The sequence below is a fragment of the Malaya genurostris genome, chromosome 1 (assembly GCF_030247185.1).
Source record: "Malaya genurostris strain Urasoe2022 chromosome 1, Malgen_1.1, whole genome shotgun sequence".
In the NCBI taxonomy this organism is placed as follows: Eukaryota; Metazoa; Arthropoda; class Insecta; order Diptera; family Culicidae; genus Malaya; species Malaya genurostris.
This window is the reverse complement of record NC_080570.1, coordinates 31,216,859-31,233,333: the sequence shown is the minus strand read 5'-3', so window position 1 is coordinate 31,233,333 and position 16,475 is coordinate 31,216,859. Positions and strand designations below refer to the sequence as shown.

The 16,475-nt window shown below is 35.7% G+C and overlaps 1 protein-coding gene across 3 annotated transcripts in view; it reads left to right on the top strand.

The window, feature by feature from the left end:
* Positions 1–14,245, top strand: part of LOC131436009 (cytoplasmic polyadenylation element-binding protein 2) — a 701,408-nt gene extending 687,163 nt beyond the window's left edge. For all 3 annotated transcript variants that reach the window (XM_058604425.1, XM_058604416.1, XM_058604405.1), the window contains 2 exons: positions 93–299; positions 373–14,245. In XM_058604425.1, the coding sequence (XP_058460408.1) occupies positions 93–299; positions 373–489 (324 nt within the window). In that variant the 3' untranslated portion in view covers positions 490–14,245. The remainder of the gene's footprint in view (positions 1–92; positions 300–372) is intronic.
* The last annotated feature ends 2,230 nt before the right edge of the window (positions 14,246–16,475 follow it).

Below are 16,475 nucleotides of genomic sequence, written 5' to 3'. Positions count from 1 at the left end.
AGTTGTCAAATCGGTTTAAGAATTATTCCGGAACTGAAAAAAACGAGACCTTGATCAAATGTCTAAAACCAACACCACGACTTTATTTGTAGGGTGCCGGTCGAGTGGCTTTCTCGAACCAACAGAGCTACATCGCTGCGATTTCCGCTCGTTTCGTGCAGTTGCAGCACGGTGACATTGACAAGCGAGTCGAGGTGAAGCCGTACGTCCTGGACGATCAGATGTGCGACGAGTGCCAGGGTCAGCGGTGTGGTGGCAAATTTGCGCCGTTCTTTTGCGCCAACGTTACCTGTCTACAGGTGAGCCAAACATACGCACCTTTGATTTCAGATTATTAAATACTAAAGCGGTTTCTTCTCATTCGATATTCAGTATTATTGCGAGCATTGTTGGGCCCATATTCATTCGCGATCAGGTCGCGAGTATCACAAACCCCTCGTTAAGGAAGGTGCGGATCGGCCCCGGGCAGTTCCTTTCCGCTGGTGTTAACGCCAGCCACCACGATCAATGTCGACTGCAGCGGGAAGAACAGCACAAACTGCTTTCGGAAACGCAATGTCGATGAGATCGGGCCACAACCACCATCAACAACAGCCAGCGCAGCATCACCAAAACCACCAACAGCAGCAGCAGCATCATCAGTTAGTAGCTACCAGTTCAAATGCCGCATCCACCGGAAGTGTTGGTGCGGATTTTCATGGCTTCGGTCACCCAGGGTCATCAAACTACGTACCACCACCGCCGTCATTTCCCTGGACTAACAGTAACAGCGGAAGTAGCAATACTAATAATGCAAGCAACACAGTTCTAGGGTACGGTACAAAATCAAGGTACAATATGGCTCGGGTACCGACCTCCGGTGGCTTTTTGGCCCCTCCACCATCGCGTTACACCACCGGTGGTTCTGGTGGGTGTGTTAATGGCAGCAATATTTCTGCCGGTCTCATATCTAGCAGCGGTAGTAGCAGTCCTTCCTCGATTCGCTGCAGTAGTTCGATTGATCAGGCCCTCGCTAATACAGGTGCGGTCAATAATTTTAATAAGAAGCATGAAGACATTATCAAGCAGCATCAGCGCAAAATGCAACAGCAACAGCAGCAGCAGCAACACCACCAGTTGCAATTGCAGTCGTCACTTTCGATATCTGCTGCCTCTAATGACGCGATCGGAAACTAAAACCTATACTTGAAAAGACGAGAATTTCACGCAAGAAGCGATTTTTTATAAACCAACAGAATAGTTCGATTTTCTACTCTACCTTTAGATAATAGAAATAGTTTAGCGAGCGAAAAGCAAATAAGGAAACGTGTTTTTGTAAGAAACGACATTCGCCGACGAGTTATGGTTGAACTAAAGAATAACTAGAAGTATTAAAAATATTTGAATGCGATTGATTGGTCACCCACAATGAGAGGAGAACAAACAAAAATGAAGATAATAATATTTCCTCGTTCTCGGCAAACCTGTTATGCCAGCAAGCATGGAGGGATTACTTATTGAGAACGATAACCAATAACCAGACAAGATTGAGTTACAAAGCTAGTGAGTACTGTTTTTAATTCGTTTACTTTTTTATATTGAAATACGTTATGTTAACTTTTTGTACGAAATCGAAGTAGAACATTGTAAATCTATATATATTGTATAGCTGCTGGTTTAACGATAAACTCAGCGAATACAAAGCAAACCTAAGTGAAGTAACAAATTTAATATGAAACTCGTATTTAATCCGATATCAACCAAATAACTACACATTCATATAAAAGACGAGGTAATATTGTAAATAAAATACCAAAATACTACGGAAATAAAAGACCGAAGGAGAGAAGACAACAAAACATCATACAAATCATTTTGTGATAGGTATTTTTGTAGACATTCAAACTCAAATCACTGTCAAATAACAAAGTAAACGCTGAGGAAACGATCGAAATTGATTAAAGAACATCATTCGAACATTCATGGCAAACTTGAAACCTGCACGACCATCATAATCGCGGTTTTTTAAACAAATCAAAACAGTGCAACTACTGCTTTTGATAAATTACTGTTTTCGGTATGAATTGAAAAAAATAATTACTGTTTTGTTTGGAAACCTGAACTTTTCAAACGGAAAAGTGACCCGATTCCTTGGTATCTAGTCGAATTTTATTGTTCTCTTGCAAACTGTTATCTATCTGTGTAAAAATGTTGGTTAGACATATGAATGTGAGATAAAAACCTATGCGAATATTGAACTTCTTTTAGTTTGTTAAATTTTTTCTTCTCGCAAGCCTGTTAAGCTACTCCTTAGTATCAGAAAGATCTAGATCTTCGTGATCGATTATGTAAATAGTTAACAACAACAAAAAAAATGAAACTTTATCAACGACAAAAATATCTGATGCTCTGAAACAAGAAAATATAAAACAATACGCATAAAAAGATAAATGAAGACCACCTAAATCTGCGATACATTAGAACACATAATTGGTTTTGGTTTTCTTTGAAAAGACTTAGATGATACAATTTTCTAGCTCCTTACGTTCTTCTTACTGCCTTCCTTTTCCATGAAGATTTGGCATTTGGTCCAGTTGAAAAGCAAAGTAGAATTTTTTATCACTGTTCAAGAATTCTGAGTAATACAAGACTTTGATTAAAACAAAAAAAAAAACAAACCAAGAGACGGAATTGCAGGATTATCGTCGACGACAAAGTATAAGGAAATATTATTCGGATACGGTATTTGAAGGGAAGATAAAAATTTCCCGTTCATTACCTTCACGTGATATCCAATCCACATTTTCAGCACCCAGTTTCTTAACGATTTTCCAAATCAGCTTCCGCTAATTTTCCAAACAGTTATTAGTTGCGAATTGCAAGGAGTCAATTGCTCTACAGTTAGCACTTTCAAATTTCAAATATTATGCAGCGGGACATTTTTACTCTCTTTTGCCCCACCTTTTTTAATCGGTTTTCGATGTAGATGCGCCTTTCCAATTCTGAAAACGAAAAAGTGAATGCTTGCACTATCAGTCATCTAAGAATGAAGCACGTATGTCCATTTCGGTCCAAAACGACCTAATCGGCATTACGTCTTCTTCTTCTTGTACTCAAATACTTTGTTGTAGTTAGAGCCCTATACCATTATAGCAAAGAGAATGTTTAGAAATTACGTCCCAAATTCGTGGGATGTAAAGAGATTGATGGGTGTTGGAAACCAAGTGAAAATCCTTGTTTTTTATGGAGCCATCCTGAGCGTAACCAATCAGGTATTATGAAAACATTTTTTTCCCTTTCTCTACCGGACGCTGAAATTATTTCACATGAACTGAAAAAATTAATAGAACTTTAATTTTCTAAAAACCAGCACGCAAAAAAAAACAGCGGAAAAGGAACCATTCTGCAATCATAATCTTCCAGATAGTGAAATACAAAAAAAAAAAAAAATGCCACAAACCCAAATTATATATGAATAGATTTTTCATACGAGTGTAGTTAGCGGAACGGAATTAAATAGTCTTGCATTGCAGTCAGAGATGCCAGGTCTGCAGATTTGTCTGTAAATCTGCAGATTTGGGGTATAGTGCTGCAGACATTTTTAGTTGTGCAGACTTTTACAGACTTTTGAAATTCTCGCAGACTTTTGCAGACTTTTGAAATTCTCGCAAACTTTCGTCTATATTAACAGACTTTAGAAATTTTCGCGACCTTTTTTTTTTTTTTTTGCTCGCCAAGTCAGTTTTGCGTGTCATACTTTATAGAGAAATTGCTGCCAGCAAGACATACTTGCTGACTGCAGATTTTTTTTTAGATTTACAGACCCTGTCTGCAGATATTTGAAATTTTGACCTGGCATCTCTGATTGCAGTAACAATAGCGTTGACGATGGACGATGACTCACGGAAAGATATATTTTTATAACGTTTGGATCAATCAGTTAATTGATCATTGAAGTTCCCAATAGGAAAAGTTAGCAAATCGGAAGCTCAGTTGACCCAAGATTTATACGATTCCAAGAGTTTTAACATCTGGAGTAATCTGTTCAGGATAATTTAGAAATTTTTAGTTTTCCCCCATACAGGGCTGTTGTACCTATAGTCATCTCATCAGTTGAGTCGCCATATTATTTTGCCGATTACTAGACTTTCATTGAACGAGTTGTGATAAAACCGGCTTTGGCTCTAAGAAACAATATCGCAGACAAAATAGTTCGAAAATTGTTCCATACTGCTGTTATTGCGACGCGAAAAAATTTGAAGCGAATGCTCCCATTTTCATCTTGCCCTTAAGGTCAATCTATCGAACAGAGACAGTAGATCTCACTCTAATCGATAATTTTTCGTATATGAGATGACTACTGGAGCCGTTACCTTAATAGAACATGATCCTCTGCAAATGACAGTTAATTTATGTTTACTTTCTTTACCGGTTGTTATCGTACTTTCTGTAATTTTCCCCATTAAAACCTTTGAAGTGATTATCGCAAATCCTAGGACGACGTCGTCGAGTGTTTTAGTTCTAGATGCATAATTTATGTTAGTTTTAAAATTTAAATCTAGATTTTATAACAAGAAAAACTGGCAGCCCCAGCAGTGTTTCGCTCGTGTTTCAAATCTCGGTTGATTTTTCATTAGGGCGTATAAGCAAGTGACAGTTTCTCTTTAATCACTCTCTCTTTCGATTATTGTGATGTGATTAAAAAGATTTTCTTTGATTGCACTACAGTGTTTGAAAGTCGAAAGTTTCGGGTATCATTTAATGCAAAGAGTTCAGTGATAAACGTGGAAACCGCTTGGTAATTAATAGAAGAGAAAGTAAACAAAGAGAAATGGTCAATTTCTTATACGCCCTAATGAAAAATCAACCGAGAAATATTGAAAAAATAGAACGGCATCGTGTGCCACTTCCAAATTTGACAGTACTGTTCGAATAAATAAAACTAGAACGGCTTGCTGGGGATACGTTCGTTCCAGTTTCAGTTCTGTTATAAATCTTCCATATGAACGATCCAACTCAGGCCCGTACCCAGAATTTCGTTTCGGGAGGGGCCCAAAGATAAGAAAAATAATGTTACTGAAGATTGCTTATGTAGCTAATTCTCGGTGTGCCTTTTACGGGTGTTTTTAACAGTCACTTAAAACTTTTCCACTGGAACTGTTATTGTATTACATTATTGTCTGAGACCTTCTGAATAATTATATGTCTGTTTTTGATTTCGGGAGGGGCCCGGGCCCCTTGGGCCCCCCCCTCTGGGTACGTGACTGATCCAACTACTGAATTTGCTCTTATGATTTTTCTATGGTAGATTTTCAATACCAAGATTGCTTTGCTTTCAGCGCCAAGACAAAACTAAAACGGTATGCAGGAGATATTCGCCCTTATTCTGAATAACGTCGTATTTTTTCCCTCGTATTTCATTTGTATTCCCAATAACGCTAGCAAAATCAAAGGTAGCTATGATTCGATCGAACCACATTCGATCGAAAAATCAATACGTCGTTATTCAGAATAAAAGCGATTGGGCTGTCTTACAGCTTACAAACAGAAATTCAAATTAGATTGGTTTGCTTTAATCAAGAAACGTGTACATTAAATACGATTCAGACGATCAATCAACTTCGCTCAACGTCAAGATTAATTTATTAATTTTGTTAGCCGAATATTGCTCACGTACCCTACGTTAAAATGTTCCGTGAAGTTGGCGTAGTGTCCCTTCATATGAATTGCTTACAATTAATGTTGTTGTTCCGTAACCGTTCCATGCCGGTGATAGTCGCCATTCAGATCTCCTGCATATAAAACTTCCAGTCGCTGAATCCACTCTAAAGTGACAAAAGGAAAAACAATGAGAGATGAATAAGAAACGAAAACTACACAGAACCGCAACACAACCTTATTTTGGGGGTTCCGTTCAATAACCTAACTTTAGGTAAAGTGGCTCTGAGTAGTTTCCATTGGGCACGTGCAAAAAATACTTAAAGTTGAGTTCTATCTACTCAATGGTAAGTTATATTTACTCTACAATTGAGTCGTATTCAGGGCTAATAAAAGTCATTCTCATTGACTCAAAATAGACGAAAATGAAAAGAAATCACTGTCACTCTCAGCATCGCTTACCAACTAAGAGAACGAAATCCATGTCCAGTCAATGACATAAGTGGGACTGTAGTTTCAAAATTGTGTTCTCTCTTTCAATTTGCCCTTTCGGTAATTTGCGGTTTTCAGTGAAAATACCATAGTATGCGGTGTCGATATTCAACCGAAGCTTTGAGCATCGAAAATGACAGAAAAAACTTTCACAATGACTTTTACCTGTTCGTGCTCCAATTTGTAGTAGTTTTGTTTTGCAAAGAGGCTCTGGGATGTAATTACTTCGATTCGTCATATTTTAGTCACTTTATAACCAAACATCACACATTACAGTCAATACATCGATGAAATAATGAGAATTGAAATTCTGCTGATGCTCCCTGAAGACGTTAGTTTGGTTTCGTCTTGTTATAGAGGAAAGAGTGACGTTGGCAATTATACTCTCTCTTTTTTTTCAATGAGAAACGAGAATGCTTCGTCTCTCTTCGTTTGTTCTGGTGTCGTTAATTTACGAACGAGACAGTGAAATATTGAAAATGAGGCTGTTGGATTGGATTCTTTCATTGAGGATGCGTGACAATGTTAAGTTCTAGTCGTATTGACTCAATTGCAGGTTGATACGGTTTACTTATTTTAGTTTATTGTACGAAACTATCGCTGTTGGGTGGCTTTGCTCTTTGTATTTTGACAACAATGAAAGGAGCGAATGAAAGAAAAGATTTAAAAGAACTCAAAACTAATTAATTGAGAAGTCAAATAATAGGTACTTATTATTTTCCGAGTTTTGTTAGGTTTTATCATTGCGATAAACGCACAGTTCGAGAAAATCTTGTGATTTTACATCTTATAAGATGCACATGAATGGAGCGTCCGTATTTCACACAAATTTCTATTCAAGGGCATGTAAAATTGTCCCAGGCTTCAGAATCGCAACGCGAGCTGTCTCATCTTGTCTTGGAACAAATTCAGCAGCTGGAAGATTTGTATGGAAGATATATAATATAACTGAAATTGGAACAAACATACACCCAGCAAGCCTAACTGCTATTAAACCACAGACTAACAGACATGACAGTATGAGTAAATTCTTATAAAAATAATTTTTCGTGATGCACTAGTTCCACCTATATCGTACTGCGCGAACTATTTACTATCGGTACACCCCTTGTGTTATGTAAAAGTTAATTTACTAGTTGGTTCCCCCTCGTTTGTCAACACCGATCAGCTGCTTGCAGGGATGCCTGATTTCATCATAATATTTGGAAATGAATCGTCACAGTAAATTATTATATTATGTTAATAATATATTAAACTTTTTAGCGATGTTGGAAGGTAACCATTTATTTTTCTCAACATTGTTCATCTAGACTATTTTTTATTGTGTTGGTAATTTTCACCCGAAATTAAGTGGCGGCAGATCAGAAGCAAGTAAATATTGCCACTAAACGGGTTCGATTTTGTATTGCGTTGAAGGATGAGAGGTAGGCACAATTTTGTATATAGTTTTGGCAATATGTATTAAATCTGTATCCTGCATGAAATTCGCATACAAATGCAAATACATATCAATACATTACAGGTTACATTCTGTATAAATGGCAACTCTGTTGGTAAATGAAAAAAATAAACACAGTCTAGATGACAGACAGGATGTTTTTGATAGGGTAACGTGGCGCCATCATGACACATGTGAGTACTGTCCCAAATAAAGGAATATTCGAAATGACAGTTAAAATGATTGAAGAATCTAATTTGAGTGTCCTGTCTGTTAGTCTGTGATTAAACCGTTTGTTTAAAGCCAGTTTTGAACCTAGTTTCAACGTTGTTGAACTGAAAATCGAGTCAGTTTCGAACCTGGTTTTTATATCAGGTTTGCTCAAACCCCCGTTGCTAAGTGCGAAATCAACACAGTTTTGTGAGAAGTGTTTGTTTGATGAAACTACCATGGGTGGTCAGTTTCAGTTTTCTTAAGCGAAAACGACATAAGTTGAACTGCTTACTGAAAGAAATTATTCGGTTCGGTTTGTTCTTGTTTTTACGTGCAAATTTAAATCGGATATTGAGTTTTATTTCTGCTAATTCAAAGGAAAATGGGTGTTATTCATATTCAGAATAATGGCGTATTGATTTTTCCATCTTTATTTTTATTCGAAAAAACGCTAACAAAATAAAAAGCGGCCTTTAAACGTTCATTAAAAGTGTTATTACTTAAAAATGATGTCATTTTTGATGAACGTGTAAGGCAATAATGACGAATTCTCCATACAACTTCGGAATGTCATTACTTTAATAATCATTAAAAATTACATCAATAATTTTCGTTTAAGGGCCGCTAAAGGGAGTTTTAATTAGGTAGTTCCACATTCGATCGAAAAATCAATACGCCGTTATTCAGAATAAGGGCAGAAAACTACTGTCAGAATGAGGGTTGTCAAAAGTAGAACATTTCAGCAGTTTTTCAAAGATGGGCGAATCTTACAAAAGTGAACAAATCGAGTTTCTCTTACCTACCAATAGAAGCTTCAAAATCCTACAATTTTGCCTAAACATTCGGATTCTTCAAAAATCTCAATATTTGTAGTACATAGAACTATAAAGGGCGAAACTGTCATTCCATTTGTTTACGTAAGTTTCGCCCTCCGTGTTCCATGCCAACAAACAGGGCGATACTTCAATCGCTTTTATTTTCTTTATTTTAGATGGTTTCCGAACCTTTCAGTACTGGAAATAGTAAATGGGACGATAAAATTACTCGCTGATTTATCTTAGTCGCGAAAACCAACCAATTTCATGAAAAATACGCAACTTTACAATTCACACAGGAAGCATAAAAGTAAACAAATCGAAAAAGGGCAAAACTTCTTTTATGTTGATTTATTCAGTAGATATAGAAGGAAAGTGGTAAAATTTGCATGCATTTGAAAGATGAACCAACAGTTCAACGTCTAATCAAAAATTGATCTGGGAAGATACGAAAGTTTCTAAATAGGTTTTGAAACCAAAGTCGAAACATTCATCGACGTTTTCCTCCATTTGCTGTCAATGTTAGATTCGCCGTTCTTTGAAAAACAGCTGATTCATGACATATGCAAATTTGAAAAAGTAAAATAATTGCATCAGGCTACTTCGATGACGTTGTTAGCCAGGGTACTACATTTCGATGCGGAACTTGTTCTTCTTTTTTAACAGATTTCGCCGCCGACAAGTAAGTGTACAGGATCATTGCCTGGCCAGGGTTTCGGTCGTATGGGCACTAAAAATCCTGGTTTATTAGATCAGCGCCTTATACTCCGAACCGTCGTCAAATGGAGCGCTGAAAGTTTTGAATTAGTGAACAGTTCAGCAAAAAAAAAAACAATGTATTTCAGAATCTCCTCTTCTAGCCTTTTATTTTAAAATCCTTTTATACATACATAAAAAAATTAGTCTTCTAAAACAATGGGGCAACTGAGGTAAGTCGATTTCAATTTGAGTTAGCAATCTTCCTCACGACATTCAATAAATCACGCGTTTCAAGGTTTCGCTAAACAAAGGAAACTAGTTTTGCTAACGTTTAATACACTTTGATATAGCATTAAGTCAAGTCCAAACGTCACGAAGAAGGTCTATATACAGCGCTATTTTCTCAATACTGTTACCGGTAGATAATATCTGGAAGGAACACATTTTTCAACATGTGTTCATCATATGGCTATAATAAATGCAAACGATTGAAACAAAAAAGCAAAACAAAAAAAAAACGGATTTATATTTGTAAACTATATTTGAACCAAAACCACACAAAGAAACACTCATAGAAAACAAAACAGTAACCAGAAGTAAAATATGATACAAAACAAAAAAATAGTAATGCGAAAGTTGTAAACCGTTCATTAATACAAAACAAACAAAAAGTAAATCATTCAACTAGATAACTGAAATTTTAGTATATTGTATTCAAGCTGTATTAAGTTGACAAAAAAGAAAACGTGCGTAAAATTTTTAATCTGTTTTAATTGTTGGTCGATCGCAACACTGAAAATGGTCCATCAGCAGAAGATTGTTCTAAATATCGTAAATGACACTAGGAAGCATGACACAAGATCACAGATAACCGAAAATGCTTTCGTACCTGAAAATGCAAAAACATGCAATGAAAAAAATGCAAAAAAAAATCGGAAATCATGAATATATTTTTCTACTCACATCTGGACAGGAAAAGTTTCCCCTTATTGCCATAAGAGTGCCATTTATCAAGATTGAAACCCGATTTCAGTCTACTATCGTGTGCAACTTTAGGTTCGTTAAGTTTATTGGTGTGAGATATTTCGATTTGATGGATAGCAAAAGAATACGGAGAAAAGAAAAAAAAAGGTTGCCGAGGATTTTCGGGTTCTGCTTAGTGCGAAACGAAATTTTTCATATTCGTATGAGTTTTTTTGATAACTACTCATAGAAAAACGAGGGAAAAAGCATTGGGCAATATTAATGAAGGAAAAGTGTGTAAAAATTGTATAAAAATTGCAGTTCTACACTCTTTTCATACTGTTTGCATGTAACAGCTATCGTTCATAAGCTAAACAGAGGTAAGAAAATCAATAATACTAAATATATTAATAATAACGACAATTGGAAAAAAACACGAATGAAATCATACAACAACAACAAAAAAATAACAAAATGAATACAAAGTTCATACAAATAACCCACTTTTTCTCTAAAATTGATCAGAGATTGATCACTAGACAGAAATCATCAGAAAGTTTAGACATAGAGACACTTCAAGTCTATGAGAAGATCATCCTTAATGAAGGAAAACCAAATTCACAAACCGAAAGATTGAGATAAAGCAAATAGATGTAGTTTAGAAATTGTACACTTTCGTTACAGTTTTCTTTTGTACAGCGTACAGCAAAAGTAGTTTGAGCTCTAGGACAGTTTCATACACTAAATATGATCAATTTCTATGGACCTAATGTGAATAAACCGTACCCGATCTTCGTTTCTTAACCAGCTCGACGTGTAAAAAGAAAATCAATAAAATTTACCGAAACCGGAAAAAGAGAAGCTATATCAGAAGGAAATCGAGAGTTTAAATATCCAAATGATGTTAACCGATTTTCATACAGAATAAGAACAAAAAATTACGCCAGTCACACAACAGTAACAGAAACCAATAATCATAAGATAGTCGTTTTACTCAAATTGTTCGTTTTGTTTTATGAATGTGGGAATTATTTCTTGAATTCAACAACTCATCCATCGACTAGATTTAGTTCAGATGATGATTCTTCACTAGAGGTACTTCACTAAAAGTAAATTGGTATGCACCAAATGATCTGTAATTCAACATTTCGAACAAAATCTCGAACTTTCCTTCCGATGGAGTGCCCGTATATTTGAAACGGACACGTCCTTGACTATCCCGCCACTTCGTTGAAGTGGCAGCTTGAAAATTGTCCTGTATTTTTCGATTGATCGAAATTCTGTGCTAGTTGGACATGACTTTACCCAAATGCTTGCGGATTAACGGCATGCATAGTCTTGTAATTACATTCCTTTCGTGGATTTGGACCATTCAGTTTTAATTGCCTTGGCAGCTGCCCAGGACTGCAATCAACATCTTTTCAGTCATTATTCGACGTAAACTTGGGATGTCATCATTGAGGATGTGACAAACGGTTCCGTTTCCCGACCCCAACTGCAATCATCATGACCTTCCTCGCGAACTTGTCAGCAAACACTAATTTTCATCTTCCCGTCAAAGGGCCCAGTGTTACCCTTGTGTTTCTTCAAAACACATCGACTGCTTTGATCAAAGTACCGTTAGTTGTTATCTGTAGAAGTGTACACAAACAACTGTCATACATTTACAATTTTCTACAATGGAGGCGAGCTTGCGGCTCGCGAGGAGCGCACCAGTTTACTTCTACCAGACATCCTGTAAGTGTGACCATATCATTAAATACTATATTCGAATTTCTGCTCTAGTTGATGATAGGAACATCACTGGTTTTTTTTCTCGACTATATATCTGTTAAAAAGAAGATTCATTAAAAGCAGCAGAAATGAATGGTTATCCCCACCTATAGTAAGCATTGAAGTTCACTTTTTTTTCTTATTTCATTACTCAATGTATTCATCGAAACAAAAAAAAAATTGCAGTTCATAATGTGACAGGTGAATAAACCGTGAATGTGCAACCATGTTCCACCGTGCAAAGAATTAGCGATAGTTCCAATCTAGAGTGGCAACAAGCTGCATTTCGACAGCTCAACAGTTTGTCAACCTTTACACATTTTTTATTACTTCCACTCGTCATTTTCATTGCTAACAGATCTCAGCAAAAAAAAAACAAACACTGAAAGCAATGCCATCAGACGAACTCAATCAAATTTCCCTAATTATCTGTGTGAATGTACTGCTTGAAATGAATAACCGATGAAGCGAAAACATATAAGACAAAAAAGTTCATTGTTTAACTATTGCTATTGTTTCTCTATTTTTTGTATAACCGCCGTTATCTAATAACTAAAAAAAACTGTTTGTAAAAAAAAGTTAAGGTACTACATATAAGAACAACAAAAAAAAGAAGATAAATACAGCTACGCATCTCATATCGGCAGCTAAAGTAAAAGATAAAATAAACAAATAAGACGACTAAATAAAACAAAACACTGCAATATCGATTCTCAATGTAACACGAATTCAAAGTGAATAGCTGTTTCTGATGGAGTGGAATCACACTCCAGTATAGGCAAATGAGATATAGTATATAAAGAAAAGAAAACAAAAAAATATACAGCAGAAATCCACCAAAAAAAATATAACAATGATCCTGTTTTTCTTCCCCCCCCCCTTTAAAACACTGATACGATTTCGGTTTTGATAGCATAGATAAAAGCAGACTTTTCTCTTCGATTACTGGAAAATTAACTTGCAAAGCTATCGGGAAACTGAAAGCCAGAAAACCACATTTTACACGTTCGGCATGCTACAAAACAATTAATCAGTGGCAGTATGACGCAGAAGAAGAGGAAAAAAAAACGTAGAGCATATAAATATAGAAATTATATTAATATAATTCTGAAGAAAAAAAAACAAAAAGATACTTTTTAGTAGATTTTTATTATAATTTTAGAACAATTTTTTCACAGAAAAGTAATAAAAATATTGACGAAAAAAATATTTTAATAAAAGTAATTAATATAATGTAAACAAATTAATATAATGAACTTTAGGTGAATGGAATGTTTTTATACTTGTAGCTGAATTTTTTAATCAGAAGTGAACAACAAAAGCAAGCAAGCAAAGAAAAAAAAATGAAATAAAAAAGAAAGTAAAAACTAATTTTTGAGACAAGAATATTATCTAAAATTGAAAATTGTATATGAAAAAAGTATATATTATACCATTAACCGTTTGAATAATGGAGAGAAAAAAAAATGAAACCCGTTGCACCCAAACATGCAACGGAGTCAATAATAAATCCAACACTTGCACGTAGCCAAAATGCGTTCGTATTATTTTGTTAGTCAAATCGTTTCTGAATAGTATTAGTCTGAACAGGTTTATGCAGAATAGTGAAAAACAAATTTTATAAACTAAGTCAACGCTTACGATGTCCTGTTTTTAGAACGGTTTATTTTCTATTTGTTTGTTATAGCGGAATTTCTATTTTAGAGAGCATATTTTTACATATTGAAACTATTTTTCTTGTTCTATTAGCGAACCTAAGTTAGCCGTTTTGCATAAGTACCGGGTAAGTCGTTTGAATATATGATTGAGTAGGTCGTTAACACGCGCAGTCACACCACCCCTAAATGCTGTTAATTTTTAAAATTACCAACTAACATAGCAAACAAGAAGAACCTTTTTTGTACCGTTTTGGTAGCGAAATATGTAGTACGATTTTTTAGGAATCAGCAAAACGACAACAAAGTAATTCATGTCTTGATAATGACGATGATGGGATGTCGAGATAAAAAAAATAGAAAAATCGAGTCTTTGAGTAGTTCTTAAAGATAATACATAGTGAGGAGAATAAAAACAAATGAAAATAAGTAAAAAAAAAGAAGTAGTTCAACGTAGAGATGAAAAACTCTTGTATTCCTATATTGTAGTTTAATTTTTTTATCTATTTTTTACGGAATCAAAAAAGAATGAATAATAAAGAAAACGTATTTTTAATTAAGGATTGCTTCGAACATGAAAAGTCTTGCTTTGGTCAGTGAGGTATCACCGTTCCTGTAGCGTAGCGTGCCTGTTTCAAGCCGAACAACAGGTACTGAAGTGCGATTCTTAAGTACTTTGGAACATGATAGAATGAATGCTAGATTTCCAGGATGTTCGATCTTGGACCATCGCTCTTCAGTTACTCCAGATGCCAGTTGTTGAGCATCACGTAGGCCATTCTCGCTTCTGACATTCTTGCTACATGTCCAGCACACTGTTGTCGGCCGTGTTTCATAAGCCCTCCAATCTCACCATATTTCATGCTCGTGGTCCTGCGCCATTCTCCATTCCATTTGTTCAGGGTTGGTGGTTTAATGCATAAAGGACTATTCACACATATCCGATCCGGTTCAGTGCCGGCACGACACCTTGCACGGATACTGATATTATTTCATTTGTTTTCTATGAGCACATTCACACCTATCCGGCACCGTGCCGTTTTAGTGCAGCTCGCCGTCAGTGTAGCGTCCGTCCGGCAAACTCAAATTCGTCGTCACCGATATTTTTTTATTTTCACTGAAGTCGGTATGTCATTGCATTGGCTGTGCCGGAACGGAAATAGCACGGAAACGGAACGGAGAGGTTCCGATCAAAAAATAACGCTGACGGCGCACTGAAGGCACTCCCACTGAAATGTGTGAATAGTCCTGAAGACACTGGACTTACGAGCAGAAGGTGTCAGCAATTCAACAACTACCGAACGATCAGTTCGGTAAATAAATTGATTACCGATCGTTCTGTAATTGCTGAATTGTCAAACAACTACCGTAAACTGGAAACCAAATGGATCTAACGAATGGTTCGCTATTTTTTGTGTTTGTTTTCTTTTGGCTAAAATTCTGGATTCGAATGAATTTTCGGATTTCAAAACACTACACAAATTTGCAACGTACGGTTTTTTTGCTGTTGAAAATTCGGTAAAAAATTGCCGAATTCTTCGAAATTTTCTAATTTAACTAAAACTACGGCCCATTACAAAGTTTGACGGATGGAAAGTTATTTGGGTTTATTTTGGACGGAAAATAAAATGATATCAAGTGAAGATATAATTATTGCAATACATAGAAATTGGAATGTTATTTGCAAGATTTTATTCAGTGTCGGAAAATAACTAATCAAAATTCCAGACGAGTTGACTGGGGATCCAAGCAAAGTTATTTTTTACAACGACAAAAAACTTTTTCCCTGTTACAGGGAAGTAGTTGAATTTACGATACAGTTTTGATAGACGAGTGGTCGGTTGAACTATTTTTAAAGGAGGATGTTGGAGTTTTCTCATTTTTAAATAAAGGTTACAAATTTTTAAATAAAGGTTACACACTTTAAACCAAATTCTCGAGCTCGGTACAGAAAAATTCCGTGACAGATTGGCAATGCACAATTTTGCTGATTGCGTTTAGTTAATTTACTGATTTTCAAGGAAAGTGCATCTTTTTGCCGAGATTTGACAAGATCTTGTGCTGAACCTTTCAGTGATTAACAATTTTCTCGAAATCAGCGAATGCGTTTGCCGAAAATTCGGAACCTGTATCAGCTTTTTGTCGATATTCGGCAAGACAACTGTCATTTACGTTTTACATTTTCGTTTGACACTACGCAGTTATTTTCTGACGAAACATTTCGAAAAAAAAATTCCGGTGGTCTTCAGAAAAAATGGAATCAGTTCAAAAGCGGCCCTTACACGAGTCATTAAAAATGTCATTAGTAAAAAATAATATCATTTTAATGAACGTGTAATGGTGCAGTAATGACGAGATTTCTAACAAATTTGAAATACATCATTACTTAGTCATCATTTAAAATGACATTTTTAATGCTCGTGTAAGGGCCGCTAAAAGGAAAGCAAGAGATTCTGCGATCTATTCAGTGAGTGTAATTACTACAAATTATTGTTGGTTATTTATAGAACGCACCTTCCAGATCCTGACATGACTATTTCACACTTTCGAACATCATCAATCGTTCGTTAGTTCTAAATATCAATATTGTGATTATGATTGTGTGAGTTTTGCAGTTTTTACTGCTTCTTTTCCCGAATTTCAACGGTGCTTCTTACTAAAGCTTGAGTCGTTAACGACAAATACTTTCTAGTTACACAAATACAGCTGAACAAATTGTATATTTACAGACTCAGTGGAGGAAAACTTCGGACAATTCATTTGGAAGATTTCAATGATTCCAGAAAGAAT